The sequence below is a fragment of the Apodemus sylvaticus genome, chromosome 1 (assembly GCF_947179515.1).
Source record: "Apodemus sylvaticus chromosome 1, mApoSyl1.1, whole genome shotgun sequence".
Lineage (NCBI taxonomy): Eukaryota > Metazoa > Chordata > Mammalia > Rodentia > Muridae > Apodemus > Apodemus sylvaticus.
In genome coordinates, this window is record NC_067472.1 from 21900355 (window position 1) to 21916616 (window position 16262).

Here is a 16262-nt window from a genome sequence, read left to right on the forward strand (position 1 = left end):
CGAACCAATTAAAATTAACAGAGGAAATATCTAAATTAGCAAAATCATAAATGAGAAGGGAGACATAACAACAGACAGCAAGAAAATTAAATGACTCATCAGGTTTTACTTAAAAAACCTGTTCTCCACAAAATTTCTTGATAGACATCACTTACTGAAGTAAAATCAAGATCAGATAAACTATGTACATAGAACTGTAACCACTAAGGAAATAGAGAAAGTCATTAAAAGCGTTTTCGTACAAATCCTTCAAAGAAACTTAATGCCAATACTCCTCAAATTATCCCACAATACAGAAATAGAGGGGACATCAGAAAATTCATGTTACGAGGCCACAATAACCCTATTATCAATATCAAACAAAGATTCAACAAAAAAGTTTTATATAACAATTTCCTTTATTAACATAGATGTAAAAATACTCAATAAGCTATTTGCAAAATTTATTCAAGATCAAATCAAAAAGGTTATTCTCCATTATGAATGGTTACATACTAGAGATGTAAGCATGATCCAACAAATATTAGACCAAATAATTTACCCTATAAACCAATAGAAAGACAAAAATCTTATGATCATCCCATTAAATGCCAGTAAAGCCTTTAACAAAAACATTACCATTTCTTGATTAAAGTCTTGGAGTGATTAGAAATCCAAGGCACATATCTAAACATAAATGAAATTTATATCAAGCCTATAGCTATCCTCAAATTAAAGGGAGGGAATCTCAAAGAAATCCCACTAAAATCAGAAACTAGTTCTAGACAGAATAATGAAATAAGTGAAGGAAATCAGGTGGGTATATATTGGAAATGAAGATATTTTATATTTATTTGCAGTTAATATGATAGCATGCATAAGCAACACCATGATATTCTACAAGGAAACTCCTACGTCTGATAAATTCTTTCAGGAAAGTGGGTAAAAATGAGATTAACTTGAAAAAAATCATTAACGCTCCTTCATACAAATGGAAATGGAATGTGAAAGAAAACAGGGAAACAATATCCATCATTATAGCTATAAACAATATTAAAACTTTGGCCTAACCCTAATTAAGTAATTCCTTCATGTCTTTGAAGAAAGAAAAAGAAGATATCAAAAGATAAAAAGATCTACCAAGTTTACAGATTGCTAGAATTAACATAGTAAAAATACCCAATCTACAAAAAACCCTCAATCTATATTCAATGCCATCTCCATCAAAATTCCAACACAATTTTTCTCATTTGTTTTAAGTACAGTAGTCAACTTCATACTGAAAACAAAAAGCCTCTGATAGTTAAATAATCCTGAAAAATACAAAAAATTCCAATGGTATCACCGGTGATTCTTTATTTCAATCTGTAATACAGAGAAATAGTAATAAAAAACATCTGGTAATTATATTAACACACATGCTGATTAGTGCAATCAAATTGAAGACCAAGACATAAATTCACATACCTATGACTACCTGACTCTTGATAAAGAAGCCAGAAATATACTATGGAAATAAATGTTGTTGGTCTAACTGGCTGCCATAGCATAGAATAATGCAAATATATACATATTTAACACACTACAAAAATTCAAGAACAAATGTACCAAATATCTCACCTTTTTTTTATTCGATATATTTTTTATTTACATTTCAAATGATTTGCCCTTTTCTGGTCTCCCACTCCCTGAAAGTCACATAAGCCCCTTTCCCTCCTCCTGTTCTCCCACCCACCCCTTCCCACTTCCCTGTTCTGGTTTTGCCTTATACTGCTACACTGAGTCTTTCCAGAACCAGGGTCCACTCCTCTGTTCTTCTTGTACCTCATTTGATGTGTGGATTATGTTTTGGGTATTCCAGTTTTCCAGGCTAATATCCACTTATTAGTGACTGCATACCATGATTGGTCTTTTGAGACCGGGTTACCTCACTTAGTATGATGTTCTCCAGATCCATCCATTTGCCTAAGAATTTCATGAATTCATTGTTTTTAATGGCTGAATAGTACTCCATTGTGTATATATACCACATTTTTTGTATCCATTCTTCTGTTGAGGAATACCTGGGTTCTTTCCAGCTTCTGGCTATTATGAATAGGGCTGCTATGAACATCCTTATTACATGCTGGGGATTCCTCTGGGTATATGCCCAGGAGTGGTATAGCAGGATCTTTCGGAAGTGGTGTACCCAGTTTTCTGAGGAATCACCAGACTGATTTCCAGAGTGGTTTTGTACCAATTTGCAACCCCACCAGCAGTGGAGGAGTGTTTCTCTTTCTCCACATCCTCACCAATACTTGCTGTCTCCTGAGTTTTTAATCTTAGCCATTCTGACTGGTGTAAGGTGAAATCTCAGGGTTTGTTTTGATTTGCATTTCCCTGATGACTAATGAAGTTGAGCATTTTTTAAGACGTTTCTCCACCATCTGAAGTTTTTCAGGTGAGAATTCTTTGATTAACTCTGTACCCCATTTTTAATAGGGTTATTTGGTTTTCTGGTGTCTAACTTCTTGAGTTCTTTGTATATATTGGATATTAGCCCTTTATCTGATGTAGGGTTGGTGAAGATCTTTTCCCAATTTGTTGGTTGCAGATTTGTCCTTTTGATGGTGTCCTTTGCTTTACAAAAACTTTGCAATTTTATGAGGTCCCATTTGTCAATTCTTGATCTTAGAGAATACGCTATTGGTGTTCTGTTCAGGAACTTTCCCCCTGTACCGATGTCCTCAAGGGTCTTCCCCAGTTTCTTTTCTATTAGCTTCAGAGTTTCTGGCTTTATGTGGAAGTCCTTGATCCATTTGGAGTTGAGCTTAGATGGTAAAACCATGCAAGGAACCTTGGTAATGTAGAGCAGATTGACACCTGGAGAACGAGGACACACACCTGAGACTTAGGTGACTCCCCAGTTCCTGCCAGATTCCTGGCATAGAACAGGTGCCACACTCCTCACAGAAGAAAATATGTCATGTAGCCTCAAAACAGAGTTCTCTGTCCTAATGAGGTACATACTGGTACAGAGGGCTTAGCCAGTGAACTTCCCTTTCCAGACATTCCTCCCTGAAAAAAATTATTTAATCTCAGATCCACTCTAAGAAGTGGGTATCATACAGCATACATCCATTCTGCATAACGAACAGTCAATAAACAGTGTAGAAACATGGACTGTGTCTTTCATCAAATTTTGCCTCAGGGAGCCTTAGAAAAGGTATTTGTTTACAGAACCTGAACTTAGTTCTCTAGTAGAAGGCCTCTCTATGCTTCCAGTCATGACTGCCACCAAACTAAGGGCAGTCTCCATTGTAAAAAGTTGAGCTCCTCTTTCCCTTGGTCCCAGGCTAGACACTGTCCATGGTCTGTTCTCAGCTATTCCCTAGGCCCCAGCTTTATCACAACTCAGACTGTGCTTTCCCACCCTGCAGGAGTGTCTTGGTGCTCTCTGCAGGCCAACACCTGTCCTGGCAGTGGTGTGGGATAAGCACAAACTTCCCATGTTCCACTTTCCCAAGAGTCACTGACTAGCAGCAGAGAAGATGTGGACCCACATCACCGTACAACCAGACAAAGTAAACCTGATAGAAGAAAAAGTAGGGGATAGCCCTGAATGCCTTGGCACAGGAGACAATTTCCTAAACAGAACATTGATACTGCCAGCACAAATACTGACAATAAATGAGAACTCATGAAAGTAAAAAGCTTCTTTAAGGCAAAATCAATAGGACAAAAGGTTGCCTTCCAAATGGGAAAAAGATTTTCACAAACTTCACATCTGACAGAGGACTATTATCTAAACTATATAAATAAGGACTAGACATCAACAAACCAAATAATGAAATTATTTAAAAACTGTACAGATATAAAAAAGAGTTCTCAGTAGAGTAATCTTAAATGGCTGAGAAACACTTAAAGAATAGAAATGTTCAACATCCCTATCCATTAGGTAAATGCAAATCAAAAATACTCTGAGATTCCAACTTACACCTGTCAGAATAGGTAAAATCAATTGCATAAGTGACAGTTTATGCTGGCCAGGATGTGAACCCATGGGAACAGTCCTGTATTGCTGTTGGAAATGCAAACATACATGGGAAGATAACTTAAATGAAATGAATACAATAGTTCCTCAGAAAATTTGGATTGATCTATTTCAAGACTCAGCTTTTCCTCTTTAGTCATATTCCTAAAAGGTGATCCATCCTAGCACAAGGGCACTTGCTCAATTACATTCATAGTGGCTTTATTCAGGATAGCCAAGGAACAGGAAACAACCCAGATGCCTGTCACCTAAGAAAGGGATGAAAAAATTATGATGCATTTACAGAGGGGGTTATTAATCAGATGTTACAAAAATGATACCATGAATTTTTCAGGCAAATGAATGGAACTCGAAAAAAATCAAAGACACACATACCGTGTACTAATTTATCAGTGGATATTAGCTATTTAATAAAAGATAATCATGCCAAAATCCACAGACTGTGACCAACAAGGGGGTGAAACAGGAGTGTAGGTGAAGAGATTACTAGAATTGGTTAGCCTTTGGTAATGTTTGTAGCAATCTAGTGCCATAGAAATTCCATGGAATCTAAAAAGAGGATCTTAGAGAGGACTCCTAGTAATGGGAGATTAGGAACCTGTACTAGGCATTTTCTGTAACCAGATAAGGATTCTAATAGTGGAATTAGAACACCAACACAGGCATAAAACTTTCAAACTATAATTTGTCCTTCCTGGAAAGTATACTGGAGTAATGGATACTCAGGACTTGTGAGACCCAACCACTGACTGGTATAAGTAGAGTCCCATGCCAAGTCATCAGGCATAGGTTGGACACTGTCTAGGTAGAGATGGCAAAAATTGAATGTTGAATATCCCAGGGATCCATAGATGAGATGAACCCAATTGACAAACAAAGAAACGAATTAAATTATTTCTAATTATTCTCCTATATTAGTACCTCGTCTTGTTGGCATCAGAGAGGGTTGTTAAGGCAGTGGATAGGGGCAGATGTACATGGCCAAAAATTATGTAAAGCTTAGGAACACCAAAGAGAAGGTTATGTAAGATTGGTGGAAACAGAGAGGATGAAGACACCATGAGAACATGACACACAGAATCAACTAAGTGGGGCTCATTGATACTTACAGAGATAGTAGATGCAATCTTAGAGCCTGCATGGGTCAGTACTAGGTACTCTTAAAATACATTATTGTTGACTGTCTTGGTGTTCTAGTGGGACCTCTAATAGTGGGAATTGAATGAATCTCTTTTCCCTGCTCTTTTCAGTAAGAACTTTTCTTCTTACTAATTGTCCTTGACCTGCTTTTATATGAGAGCTTATGCCTAGTCTTATTAGAGCTTCTTGTGACATGTTCAGTTGATATCCTTGGGGTGGAGCATTTTTGTTTTTGAGGGGTTATTTATTTATTTATTTATTATTTAGTGAAGGTAAAGATTAGGGAAGTGGCCTTGGGTAAAGAGGAGGTTAGTGAGTAGTATTGGAGGAGTAGAGGGAGGGGCGTATGAGAGTACCCTGTCATGATGTATTATATCAATGTATTGTATATATGTATAAATGGATGTATAAATACAAATAAAAAATGGGAAAAGGGATTCTATTGCTTCCTATCCTGCAGGATTACTTCCTTTCTTTCAACAGCTTCCATTCTGTTTGTATATTTGCATCTGTCTTTATATACATAAACTCTGCATGTGAGAGCAAAGTCTTACATCCATGGTATGTAAGAATTATGTTCATGAGGAAAAAAATAGGTAAAATTTGTCTCTCTTGACTTTGCTTATTTACCAGCATGAATGACTTCCTTTTTGCTTCACATAGAAAGCAAGTCTACGCCAGGAGGTGGTGGCACACACCTTTAATCCCAGCACTTGGGAGGCAGAGGCAGGTGGACTTCTGAGTTCGAGGCCAGCCTGGTCTACAGAGTGAGTTTCTGGATAGCCAGGACTACACAGAGAAACCCTGTCTCAAAAAAAAGCAAAAAACAAAAAAAACAAACAAAAAAACAAAACAAAACAAAAAAAACCCCAAACAAAATAAAGAAAACAAGTCTCCATTTGGAATCATGACCCATGTGACTTATGAAAATCAGTTGACAAACTAGAGCAGCAGGTGATAAGACAAACCTGCAGAAAAAGAGTGAGCAGCATTAGCACCAAAGGCCCATTGCTGACTTATGTCACTGAAGGCACCTTACTCACACAGCTGTGGTCAGTCTCAGGCTCCTCCTTGCTCCTCGCATAATTTGTGTGTTGAAATGTACATACTATTCTTTGTACTTCTTCTATGTGGGAGAAGGTAAACAATGTTTAGCACTCTTCTATATTTGTATATTGCCTTCTTTGTTGTGTGTTCTTTGTAGGGTACAATGGTAATAACATCACTGTCATCAGTGCTTCATGACAGCAAGGAGTTCCCCAACCCAGAGGTGTTTGACCCTGGCCACTTTCTAGATGCCAATGGAAACTTTAAGAAAAGTGACTACTTCATACCTTTCTCAGCAGGTAATAGAAACTCATTCCCAGGGCTCTGGTTACATGTGGATCTGTGGAGACTTATAAAGTGGCTCCCAATTTCTAGTAGATTTGCAATTTGTGCATGATCAGCAGCATTACTCCAAGTGTTCACACATTGTACTTGATAATATTGACGCATTTTCCTTGACAGAATCAAATATTAAGTATTCACTGTATTCATACTTTCCTAGCAATCTTAGTGGTTATACACTTGCAATTTTCATTTATGTCCATCTTGGGGATGTAAAAGACATCATCCTAGAGAATAAATGCCACTTACCCTTTGATCAATCACCATTAAGATAAAGACTAAATCACAATTTGAACGTCTCTCATTGTTGTTTCACCAGGCTCAGTTATACATAAAAAAATTAAAAAGTTAACATAAACAGAAACTTTGTAATTTTGTGATGTCCCATTTGTCAATTCTTTCATTCTTTATTTCCCATAGGAAAACGGATGTGTGTGGGAGAGAGCCTTGCCCGCATGGAGCTATTTCTATTCCTTACCACCATTTTACAGAATTTCAAACTGAAACCGCTGGTTGACCCAAAGGACGTTGATATAACCCCAATATGTTCTGCATTTTCTAAAATTCCTCCCACTTTCCAAATGTGCTTTATCCCTGTCCAATGAAGACCAGAAAACAGAAATGAAAATGAGGAAAGCTCTGGCAGTGCTGTTTACTTCAATCAACCACAGAAGCCTTCATTTGCCATGCCCCAGAAATGCTACTGTACGTTTCCTTCTTCTTAGAGCTTCTGTTCTATAATTGCCCAAGGATAACAGTTCTTCATTATAAAGTTTATGAAGTCAATGTAAAAGATCTTGAGGAAAAAAGTAATTGCAAATAAAAGAGTTCTACTGTGACAACCTGTTTCTAAGTCCATTTTGGGTGCTCTCAAGGGGCAAAAAGAAAAATTGACCTCTGTCCTCCATATATAACTTACACCTTTACACACACACACACACACACACACACACACACACACACACACACACAGAGAGAGAGAGACACAGACACACACAAACACACAAACACACACACACACACACACACACACACACACAGCCTATGCTCTTCCCCTGTAAATACATAAGGAAAAGAATTTATTGGTGATTGGTGATGATGCTATGGGAAATCTCTTTAACTAGGCATCATCTAAAGTTATTGGAAATATTTTCATTTGAAACAGATAACCTGTTTCCTGCAGTATTGTCATACTCTGTGGAAACAAGGGTGAAATACACTTGCAGGGTGTGGCCACTCCTGCTTTGTTGTTACCCAGATCAAAATTAAAACATTTTATGTCTGTTTAAAAATGCAAAAGCATTTTAAATTTCTCTTCCATCTTAAACCTTAGTAAATTTTCTGCTCTCATATAGCTTATTTTGTCTCTAAGCTCCTCTCTTTATTCCAGCAAGAATAACAGTCACAGAAAGCAACACATATTGTTTTTAATTGCTATAATTCCTTTCCATGGCATAAAAATTATTAGATGAGAAGACATTGGCAAAGGCAAATCTAGTAGAAATGACAAGAGTTGTGAAATCAGCACAGTTCCAGCAAAGCTGAGAAAACTGTATCTTTCTATCTTTAACTTTTTGGTTCTGGTTCCAATGTTCATTCTTGGGAACTTTATGCATTATGACTTTGTGTATTTTTCTGAGAAAATTATGTCTGAGTCTTCTTAGGAAAATTCTAAAATTAACTTCATCTAGCCACTATTTGGATGTCTTCTTTATGCCCTGGAGATCATTACGTACAGATAAGCACACAGCAAAATGAGGCCATTACTCCAGGAACCTTCTTTGAGTATCTCTACCTGAGCCAACTCAGACAGCATAATTGGTGGAGGATAAAGAGAGACAATTGACAAACTCTGTCTGTCCAGGAGAATAAGTTACAGATTGTTTCTCTACCTCCCTCTCCCTCTCCCTCTTGTGCTCTCTCTCTCTCTCTCTCTCTCTCTCTCTCTCTCTCTCTCTCTCTCTCTGTAGAACTCTCTGAAAATGAAGTTTAATAGTAATGTTTCATACAGAGTACATCCCTGAAGGAATAAAACTCAGTAAATCATATAGATTGACTAAGATAAAACTTTTTCTTACTTTATAGAGAAGATTGTGAAACAAAAGGAAGAACTTAGATATTATAATTTTCTAATATTAAAAATACTTGTTTAGATAAGTTCTGTTTATTTGTAATATATTAAAACTACAAAGACTTCCACCCAAGGGGAGCAGAGGACAGTAAATAGTCAAACTTAGGGCCAAAATCAACCAAATAAAAAAAGAGAAAGAATCAAACAAAGAATCAATAAAACCAAAAACTTATCCTTTGAGACAATCAACAAGATAGATAAACCCCTAACCAAACTAAGTAAAGGCCACAGAGATAGTATCCAAATTAACAAAATTAGTAATTAAAAGGGAAACAAAACAACAGAAACTGAGTAATTAAAAAAACATCAGATACTACTACACTAGCCTATGATTAACAAACCTGGAAAAATAGATAAAATGGATGATGTTCTAAGCAGATACCATGTACCAAATTTCAAACAAGAGCAGGCAAGTTATCTAAGCATTCCCTTATTCCTAAGGAAATAGAAATAGTAATTAAAATCCTCACAGCCAAAAAACCGCCCACACCAGATGGCCTTAGGGCAGAATTGTACTAGAACTTCAAAGAAAAACTCATACCAATACTCCTGAAACTATTCCACAAAATAGAAACAAAAAGCACACTACCTAATTCATTCTTAAGCCAGTTATTCTGATACCTAATTAATACAAAGACCCAAGAAAGAAAGAGAACTTCAGACACATTTCACTTATAAATATCAATGCAAAAATAACCAAAAATTCTAGCAAACTGAATCTAATAACTCATCAAACCCATTATTCGCCATGATCAAGGAGGCCTCCTTCCAGGGGTGGAGGGATGTGTCAATGTACAAAAATACTTCAACATAAGAAAGTATAAAACACCACCTCAGGGGCATGAGTTCTTTCTATCTTGCACCTCTGCTCAGAGCAGAACCAGTGCTCTAGCTCCCCACCCAATCCTGCAATGCCAAGAGAAAGCGTGAATTCCCAGGAACTCTGACAAAACAGGAGCTCAGGAGCTTGATCACACCAGATTATCAGGATCATAGAGGCAGCTTGACAACCAGGAGCTTAGACATACCCAGTATCTTGGGTCACAGGATCCCAGAATCACAGGATCACAGAGACAGATAGACTTTAAGGAGTTATGACATGGCCAGGATCACAGGAGGGACACATTCATCTCAGGGACAACAAGGACAGTTATCACTAGAGATAACCAGATTGCAAGAGTCAAGCTTAAGAATATAAGCAATAGAAACTAATGTACTTTGTCATAAGAACCCAGTTCTACCACCTCAGCAAGCCCTGGATACAGCAACACACCTGAATAGTAAGATTCTGATCTAAAATCCAACCTCATGATGATGATAGAGAACTTTAAGAAGGACATAAATAACTCCCTTAAAAATACAGAAGAAAACAGATAAACAGGTAGAAGACCTTAAAGAGGAAACACAAAAGTACCTTAAAGGATTACAGGAAAATAAAACCAAACAGTTAAAGGAATTGAACAAAATCATCCAGAGTCTAAAAATGGAAATAGAAACAATAAAGAAATCAAAAGGGAGGCAATCCTGGAGGTAAAAAAAAATCCTAGAAAAGAGACCAGGAGTCATAGATGAAAGCATCAACAGAATATAAGAGATAAAAGAGAGAATTTCAGGTACAGAAGATACCATAGAAAACATTAACACTTCTGGCTATTATAAATAAGGTTGCTATGAACATAATGGAGCACGTGTTCTTATTGCATGTTGGGGAATTCTTTGAGTATGCCCAGGAGAGTTATAGCAGGGTCCTCTGGAAGTGTCATGTCCTGTTTTTTGAGGAACCGCCAGACTGATTTCCAGAGTGGTTGTGCCATCTTGCAATCCCACCAGCAGTGAAGTAGTGTTCCTCTTTCTCCACATCCTTGCCAACACCTGCTGTCTCCTGAGTTTTTAACCTTAGCCATTCTGACTGGTGTGAGGTGAAATCTCAAGGTTGTTTTGATTTGCATTTCCCTAATGACTAATGATGTTGAGCATTTCTTAAGGAGCTTCTCGGCCATCTGAAATTCTTCAGGTGAAATTTTTGTTTAGATCTGTACCCCATTTTTAATAGAGTTATTTGGTTCCCTGGGGTCTACCTTCTTGGGTTCTTTGTATATATTGGATATTAGCCCTCTATCGGATGTAGGGTTGGTGAAGATCTTTTCCTAACTTGTTGGTTGCCGTTTTATTCTTTTGACAGTGTCCTTTGTCTTACAGAAACTTTGTAATTTTATGAGGTCCCATTTGTCAATACTTGATCATAGAGCATAAGCTATTAGTGTTCTGTTCAGGAACTTTTCCCCCTGTGCCCATGTCCTCAAGAGTTTTCCCCAGTTTCTTTTGTATTAGTTTCAGTGTGTCTGGAAAGAACCCAGATGTCCCTCAATGGAGTAATGGATGAAGAAAATGTGGTATATTTACACAGTGGAATACTACTCAGCAATTAAAAACAATGAATTCATGAAATTTTTAGGCAAATGTTTGGAACTGGAAAATATCCTAAGTGAGGTAACCCAATCACAAAAGAATACACATGGAATACAATTTCTGATAAGTGGATATTAATTAGCCCAGAAGCTCTGAATACCCAAGGCACAATTAGCATAACAAATGACTCCCAGGAAGAAGTAAGGAGAGGGTCCTGATCCTGGAAAGGCTTGATCTAGCATTGTAGGGGAGTACCAGCACAGAGAAAAGGGAGAGAGGTGATTGGAGAATGGGTGGAGAGAAGAAGGCTTATGGGACATATGGTGAGGGGAGAACTGGGAAAGGGGAAATCATTTGGAATGTAAACAAAGAAGATAATATATATATATATCTGCATCTCATATATATATAATAATATATATATATATAATCTGCATCTCAGCTGCTGGTATGACCTCAAACACTGAGCCTCTCTATTTCTTCCCCCCTCACTTCTTTTAGCTCTCCTCCTCTTTCCCCTCCAATCACTGGCCTCTCAGTGCCTCAGTGTGAATGGATAGGAAATATCTTGCAACAGACTTTCAGATCTGGACTCAGAGAAGATTCACCTATCCCTCAAGAGATTGGAAGCCCCAGAGAGAAGGAAGATCTGGTGGGGTGGGGAGGTGAGGGGTAGGGACATTCTCATGGAGACATGGGAGGAGGTATGGGATGTGGAACATTCATAAGGTGGACTAGGAGGGGGATAAAATTTGGACTGTAAAAAAGATTAAATAAAAATTAAAAAAGAAATATTCATAGTTCTTAGTCGTTAGGGAAATGCAATCCAAAACCAATCAGAAACTCAAAGTGACAGCACATACTTGTGAAGATGAGGAGAAAGATGAAAACTCCTTGATTACTGGTAGGAATGCAAACTGGTACAACCACTCTGCAAATTAATCTGTCTGTTCTTCAGATATTTGGAAATAGTTTTAAAAAGAAAGGTACCTATATAACTTCTGGGCATATACCCAAAAGATGCTGCATCATATTATGTTTATAGCAGTTTTATTTGTAATAGCCAGTAGCTGGAATCAACTCAAATGTCCTTCACTTGTTACATTTACACATTTGAATACTATTCAGCTATTAAAAACAAGTGTATCAAGAATTTTGCAGCAAATGGATGTTACTAGAAAATATAATCTTGATCAGTGTAACTTAGACCCAGAAGGACATCACTGATAAGTGGGTATTAGCCAAAAAGTACAGAATATGTACTATACAATCCACAGAACTTAAACATTTAACAACAGGCAAATGAGGACACTTTAATCCCAATTTGAAAGGGGAACAAAATAATCAAGGGAAGCAGAGGGAGGCTGGAACCTGGGTGGGAGATAGTAGGGGAAGTCAAAAAGGGGAACAGGAGCAGGTATGGGTGTGGGAACTGGAGAGAAGCCCAGAGGGCCAGGAGAATGAATGGAACTATGCAGCCCCACCATGTGGGAGGTGGGGGTCCCTCTACTAGATAAGACCTCAAGTTGAAGGACTGAGTTACTAATCCATAATCAAAATTTGTGTCCCAGACTTGTTTGTCTAAAAGAACAGCACTGACAAAAATGGTTAAAGAAAGGTGATCCAGTGACCTGCCCAACTTGGGATAAATCTCATGGGGGATTTGGGGGCACCAAGGCCTCATACTACAGATTACTGAGAGCATTACTATACAGATAGATTACTATAGCATTACAGATGCTATAATGTGCTTAGAGACAGGAGCCTAGCATGTCTGTCTTCTTTGAGGTCATACTAGCAGCTGAGATGCAGATATTTATACTCAAACATTGGACCGAAGTTTTGGAGCCCTGTGGTTGAATTAGGAGATTTGAAGAAGACAAAAAGGAGGACAACTCCATTGGAAGACCAGCATTCTGTGTTTACCCTGAACTCTGACAGCTCTCAGTGACTGAGCTACTAACCAGGCAGTATACACAGGCCTGTCCTAGTCTGGGCTCAGTGAGAAATGTGCTTAATCCTCCAGATACATGAGGCCCCAGGGAAGGGGGAGGTCTTGTGTAGGTGGTGAGAATCCTTTTGGAGGCAAGGGAGAGGTGGAATATGTTGAGGAACTGTGGGAGGGGGAACTGGGCTGAGGGGGCCAGTGGCTACAATGTAATTAAATGAAGTAAGGAGTGCCAAGAGTGGGAAAGTAATGACATTGCCAACCACACTCTTGTTATTAATTAATTAATTAATTAATTATTTTTATTATTAATGTTTTTATTAATTATTTTTGTACACTCCATATTTTATTCCCCACCCAGTCAACTCCTATTTGCCCTCCGACTAGTCCACATCTTATACAACCTCCCCTTCCCCTGTCTCCACATGGATGTCTCTACCCTCCACCCCACCTGACCTCTAAAATCTCTGGGGCCTCCAGTTTCTTGAGGGCTAGGTGCATCATCTCTGAATGAACACAGATCCAGCAGTCTTCTATTGTATGTGTTCTAGGGGCCTTGTGTCAGCTGGTGTATGCTGTCTGTTTGGTGGTCCAGTGTTTGAGATATCCCAGGGGTCCAGATTAATTGAGACTGCTGGTCCTCCTATAGGGATGTCCTCAGATTCATTCAGCCTTCCCTAATTCAACAGCAGGAGTCAGCTGCTTCTGTCCATTTGTTGGGTGTAAATATCTGCATCTGATTCTTTCAGATGCTTGTTGGGTCATCCGGAATGCTGTCATGCTAGGTCCCTTTCTGTGAACAAACCATAGCCCCAGTAATAGTGTCAGGCCTGTGTCATCCCCTGGAGCTGGATCCTACTAGGAGCCTGTCACTGGACCTTCTATTCCTTGTGGTACTTTACATTTCTGTCCCTGTAATTTTTTCAGACAGGAACAATTGTGGGTCAGAGTTAAGATTGTGTGATGGGCCCCCTCTCCCTCATTTGAAGCTCTGTCTTTCTGCTGGAGGTAGGCTCTCTAAGTTCCCTCTCCCTGTTCTCAGGCATTTCATTTAACGTCCACCACTTTTAGTTCTGTGAATCTCTCATCTTCCAGGTCTCTGGTGAATTCTGGAGGGTCCCTCCAACCTTATATCTCCCGAAGTTGCCTGTTTCAATACTTTGTGCTGGCCCTCAGGCCTTCAGTCCTTTTCCCTCTCTCAGTATCAGATCAGGTTCACCTCTCCCCTCTTTTCTTCCTCTCGACAGTCCCATCTACTTGTCCTCCCAAGTTCTTCCTTTCCTCCCTACTTGTGATTGTTTTCTTTTCCCTCTTAAGTGGCACTGAAACATCATCAGTTGGGCACTTAATCTTGTTGAACTTTTTGAGTTCTTTGGACTGTATCTTGGGTATTCTGTACTTTTTTTTGGCTAATATCCACTTACCATGTATGACTTATTGGGTTTGTGTTACCTCACTCAGGATGATATTTTCTATTTCCATCCTTTTGCCAGCAAAGTTCAGGATGTCCATGTTCTTAATAGCTGAGTAGTATTCCAGTGTATAAATTAACCACATTTTCTGTATCTTTTGGTTGAAAGTCAATGTCATTCAATATTAGAATGGCTAGTCCAGCCTGATTCTTGAGACAATTTGCTTGGAACGATTTTTTTCCAGGCTTTAATCTGAGGTAGTATTTTTCTTTGTCACTGAGGTGTTTTCTGTATGCAGCAAAATCCTGGCTCCTGTTTACACATCCAGTCTGTTATTCTATGTACTTTTATTGGAGAATTGTGTTCATTGAGATTAACAGAGATTAAGTACCAATGACTGTTGTTTCCTGTTATTTTTGTTGTTAGAGTCAGAATTATGTTTGTGTTGAAGATGTCTTAAGGTCCTTTGTGTTGAGAATCTTTGCTCTCCTCTATTCCTATTATTCTTAGATTTGGTCTTTTCCTTGTGTCCTGGATTTCCTGGATGTTTTGGGTTAGCACTGTTTTGTTTTGAATTTTCTCTGACAGATGTGTCAATCTCTTTTAAGTTATCTTTTATACCTGAGATTCTCTCTTCTATCTTTTGTATTCTGTTGGTGATGTTTACATCTGTAATTCCTGAACTCTTTCCTAGGTTTTCCATTTCCAGGATTGCCTCCATTTTTGTTTTCTTTATTGTTTCTACTTCCACTTTTAGGTCTTTGATCACTTTGTTTAGTTCCTTCACCTGATCTGTTGGGCTTTCCTGTATTTCTTTAAGGGATTTATTTATTTCCTTTTTAAGGATTTTTATCTGTTTACCTGTATTTTTTGACTCATTTATCTGTTCCTTAATGGACTCTATTGTCTTTATGATATAAGATTTTAGGTCAGCTTCTTGATTTTCAGTTGTGTTGGTATATTCAGTGCTTGCTATGGTAGGCACTGGTTTTCTGATGATGTCCACGTATATTGGCTTCTTTTGCTTATAGTCTTGTACTTGCCTCTTGCCATTTGGTTATCCTTGGTGTTTTCTGGTATGGGTGACTGTATAGAGTCTGCCTGTTTTGTCCCTGGGTTGCTTCAGGTCTCCTGGTAGTCCTGTGGCCCTCTTTGTAGCAGACCTCCTGTGGGGCTTCCAACTGAGGGGTCTTCAGCAGGCAGAGATGTTTTTTGATCTGCAGCAGCTCTCCTGGGGGTCCATCAGACTGTGGGGTCTTCAGAGGAATAGCCAAGCTGTTGCCCTATATGTAGCTGTTTTTCAGGTAGGCCCACAGACTCTGGTTCAGTTTTCCTTTGTGCAGAAGAACTCCAGGGAGGCTTTCAGACTGTTGGGTCAGTTGCCCTGCATGCTGAGAGGCCCCTATGAGATCTTCAGATTGTGGTGTCATTTGCCCAGTTTCCTTGTGTGCAGAGAAACTCTTGGGATGCCTTTAGGTTGTAGTGTCTTCAAGGAAGCAGACAAGCTTTGATCTGCCCTGGCAGAAGGTGCCAGCAGGAAGGAGAATAGAATTCGTGGGGCAGAGGATTTTGGGGGTGATTGGTCCTGAGTCCACTTGGCTTCCAGAAGTTGTTGGCCTTTGGGAGGTCCCTTACCAGTTTCCCTGTGCACAGCAGAATCCAGTTGTGTCTTAATAGGAGCAGATTAGCTGGTGATCTTCCTCAGCAGAAGGCAAGAACCAGAAAGGGAGTGGAATTCTGTGATGGGTTCTGAATCCCCTGGGCTCCCAGAATTTGTGGGTCTTGTGAGGATATCAATTTCCCTGGGTACAGAGGTACTCC

The 16262-nt window shown here is 38.8% G+C and overlaps 1 protein-coding gene across 1 annotated transcript in view; it reads left to right on the plus strand.

Moving 5' to 3' along the window:
- The window catches only part of LOC127676902 (cytochrome P450 2C40-like), a 46726-nt gene extending 39580 nt beyond the window's left edge, over positions 1 to 7146 (plus strand). Inside the window, exons 8-9 of the mRNA XM_052172325.1 lie at positions 6357 to 6498; positions 6962 to 7146. Of these exons, the coding sequence (XP_052028285.1) occupies positions 6357 to 6498; positions 6962 to 7146 (327 nt within the window). The remainder of the gene's footprint in view (positions 1 to 6356; positions 6499 to 6961) is intronic.
- Positions 7147 to 16262: the final 9116 nt, after the last annotated feature.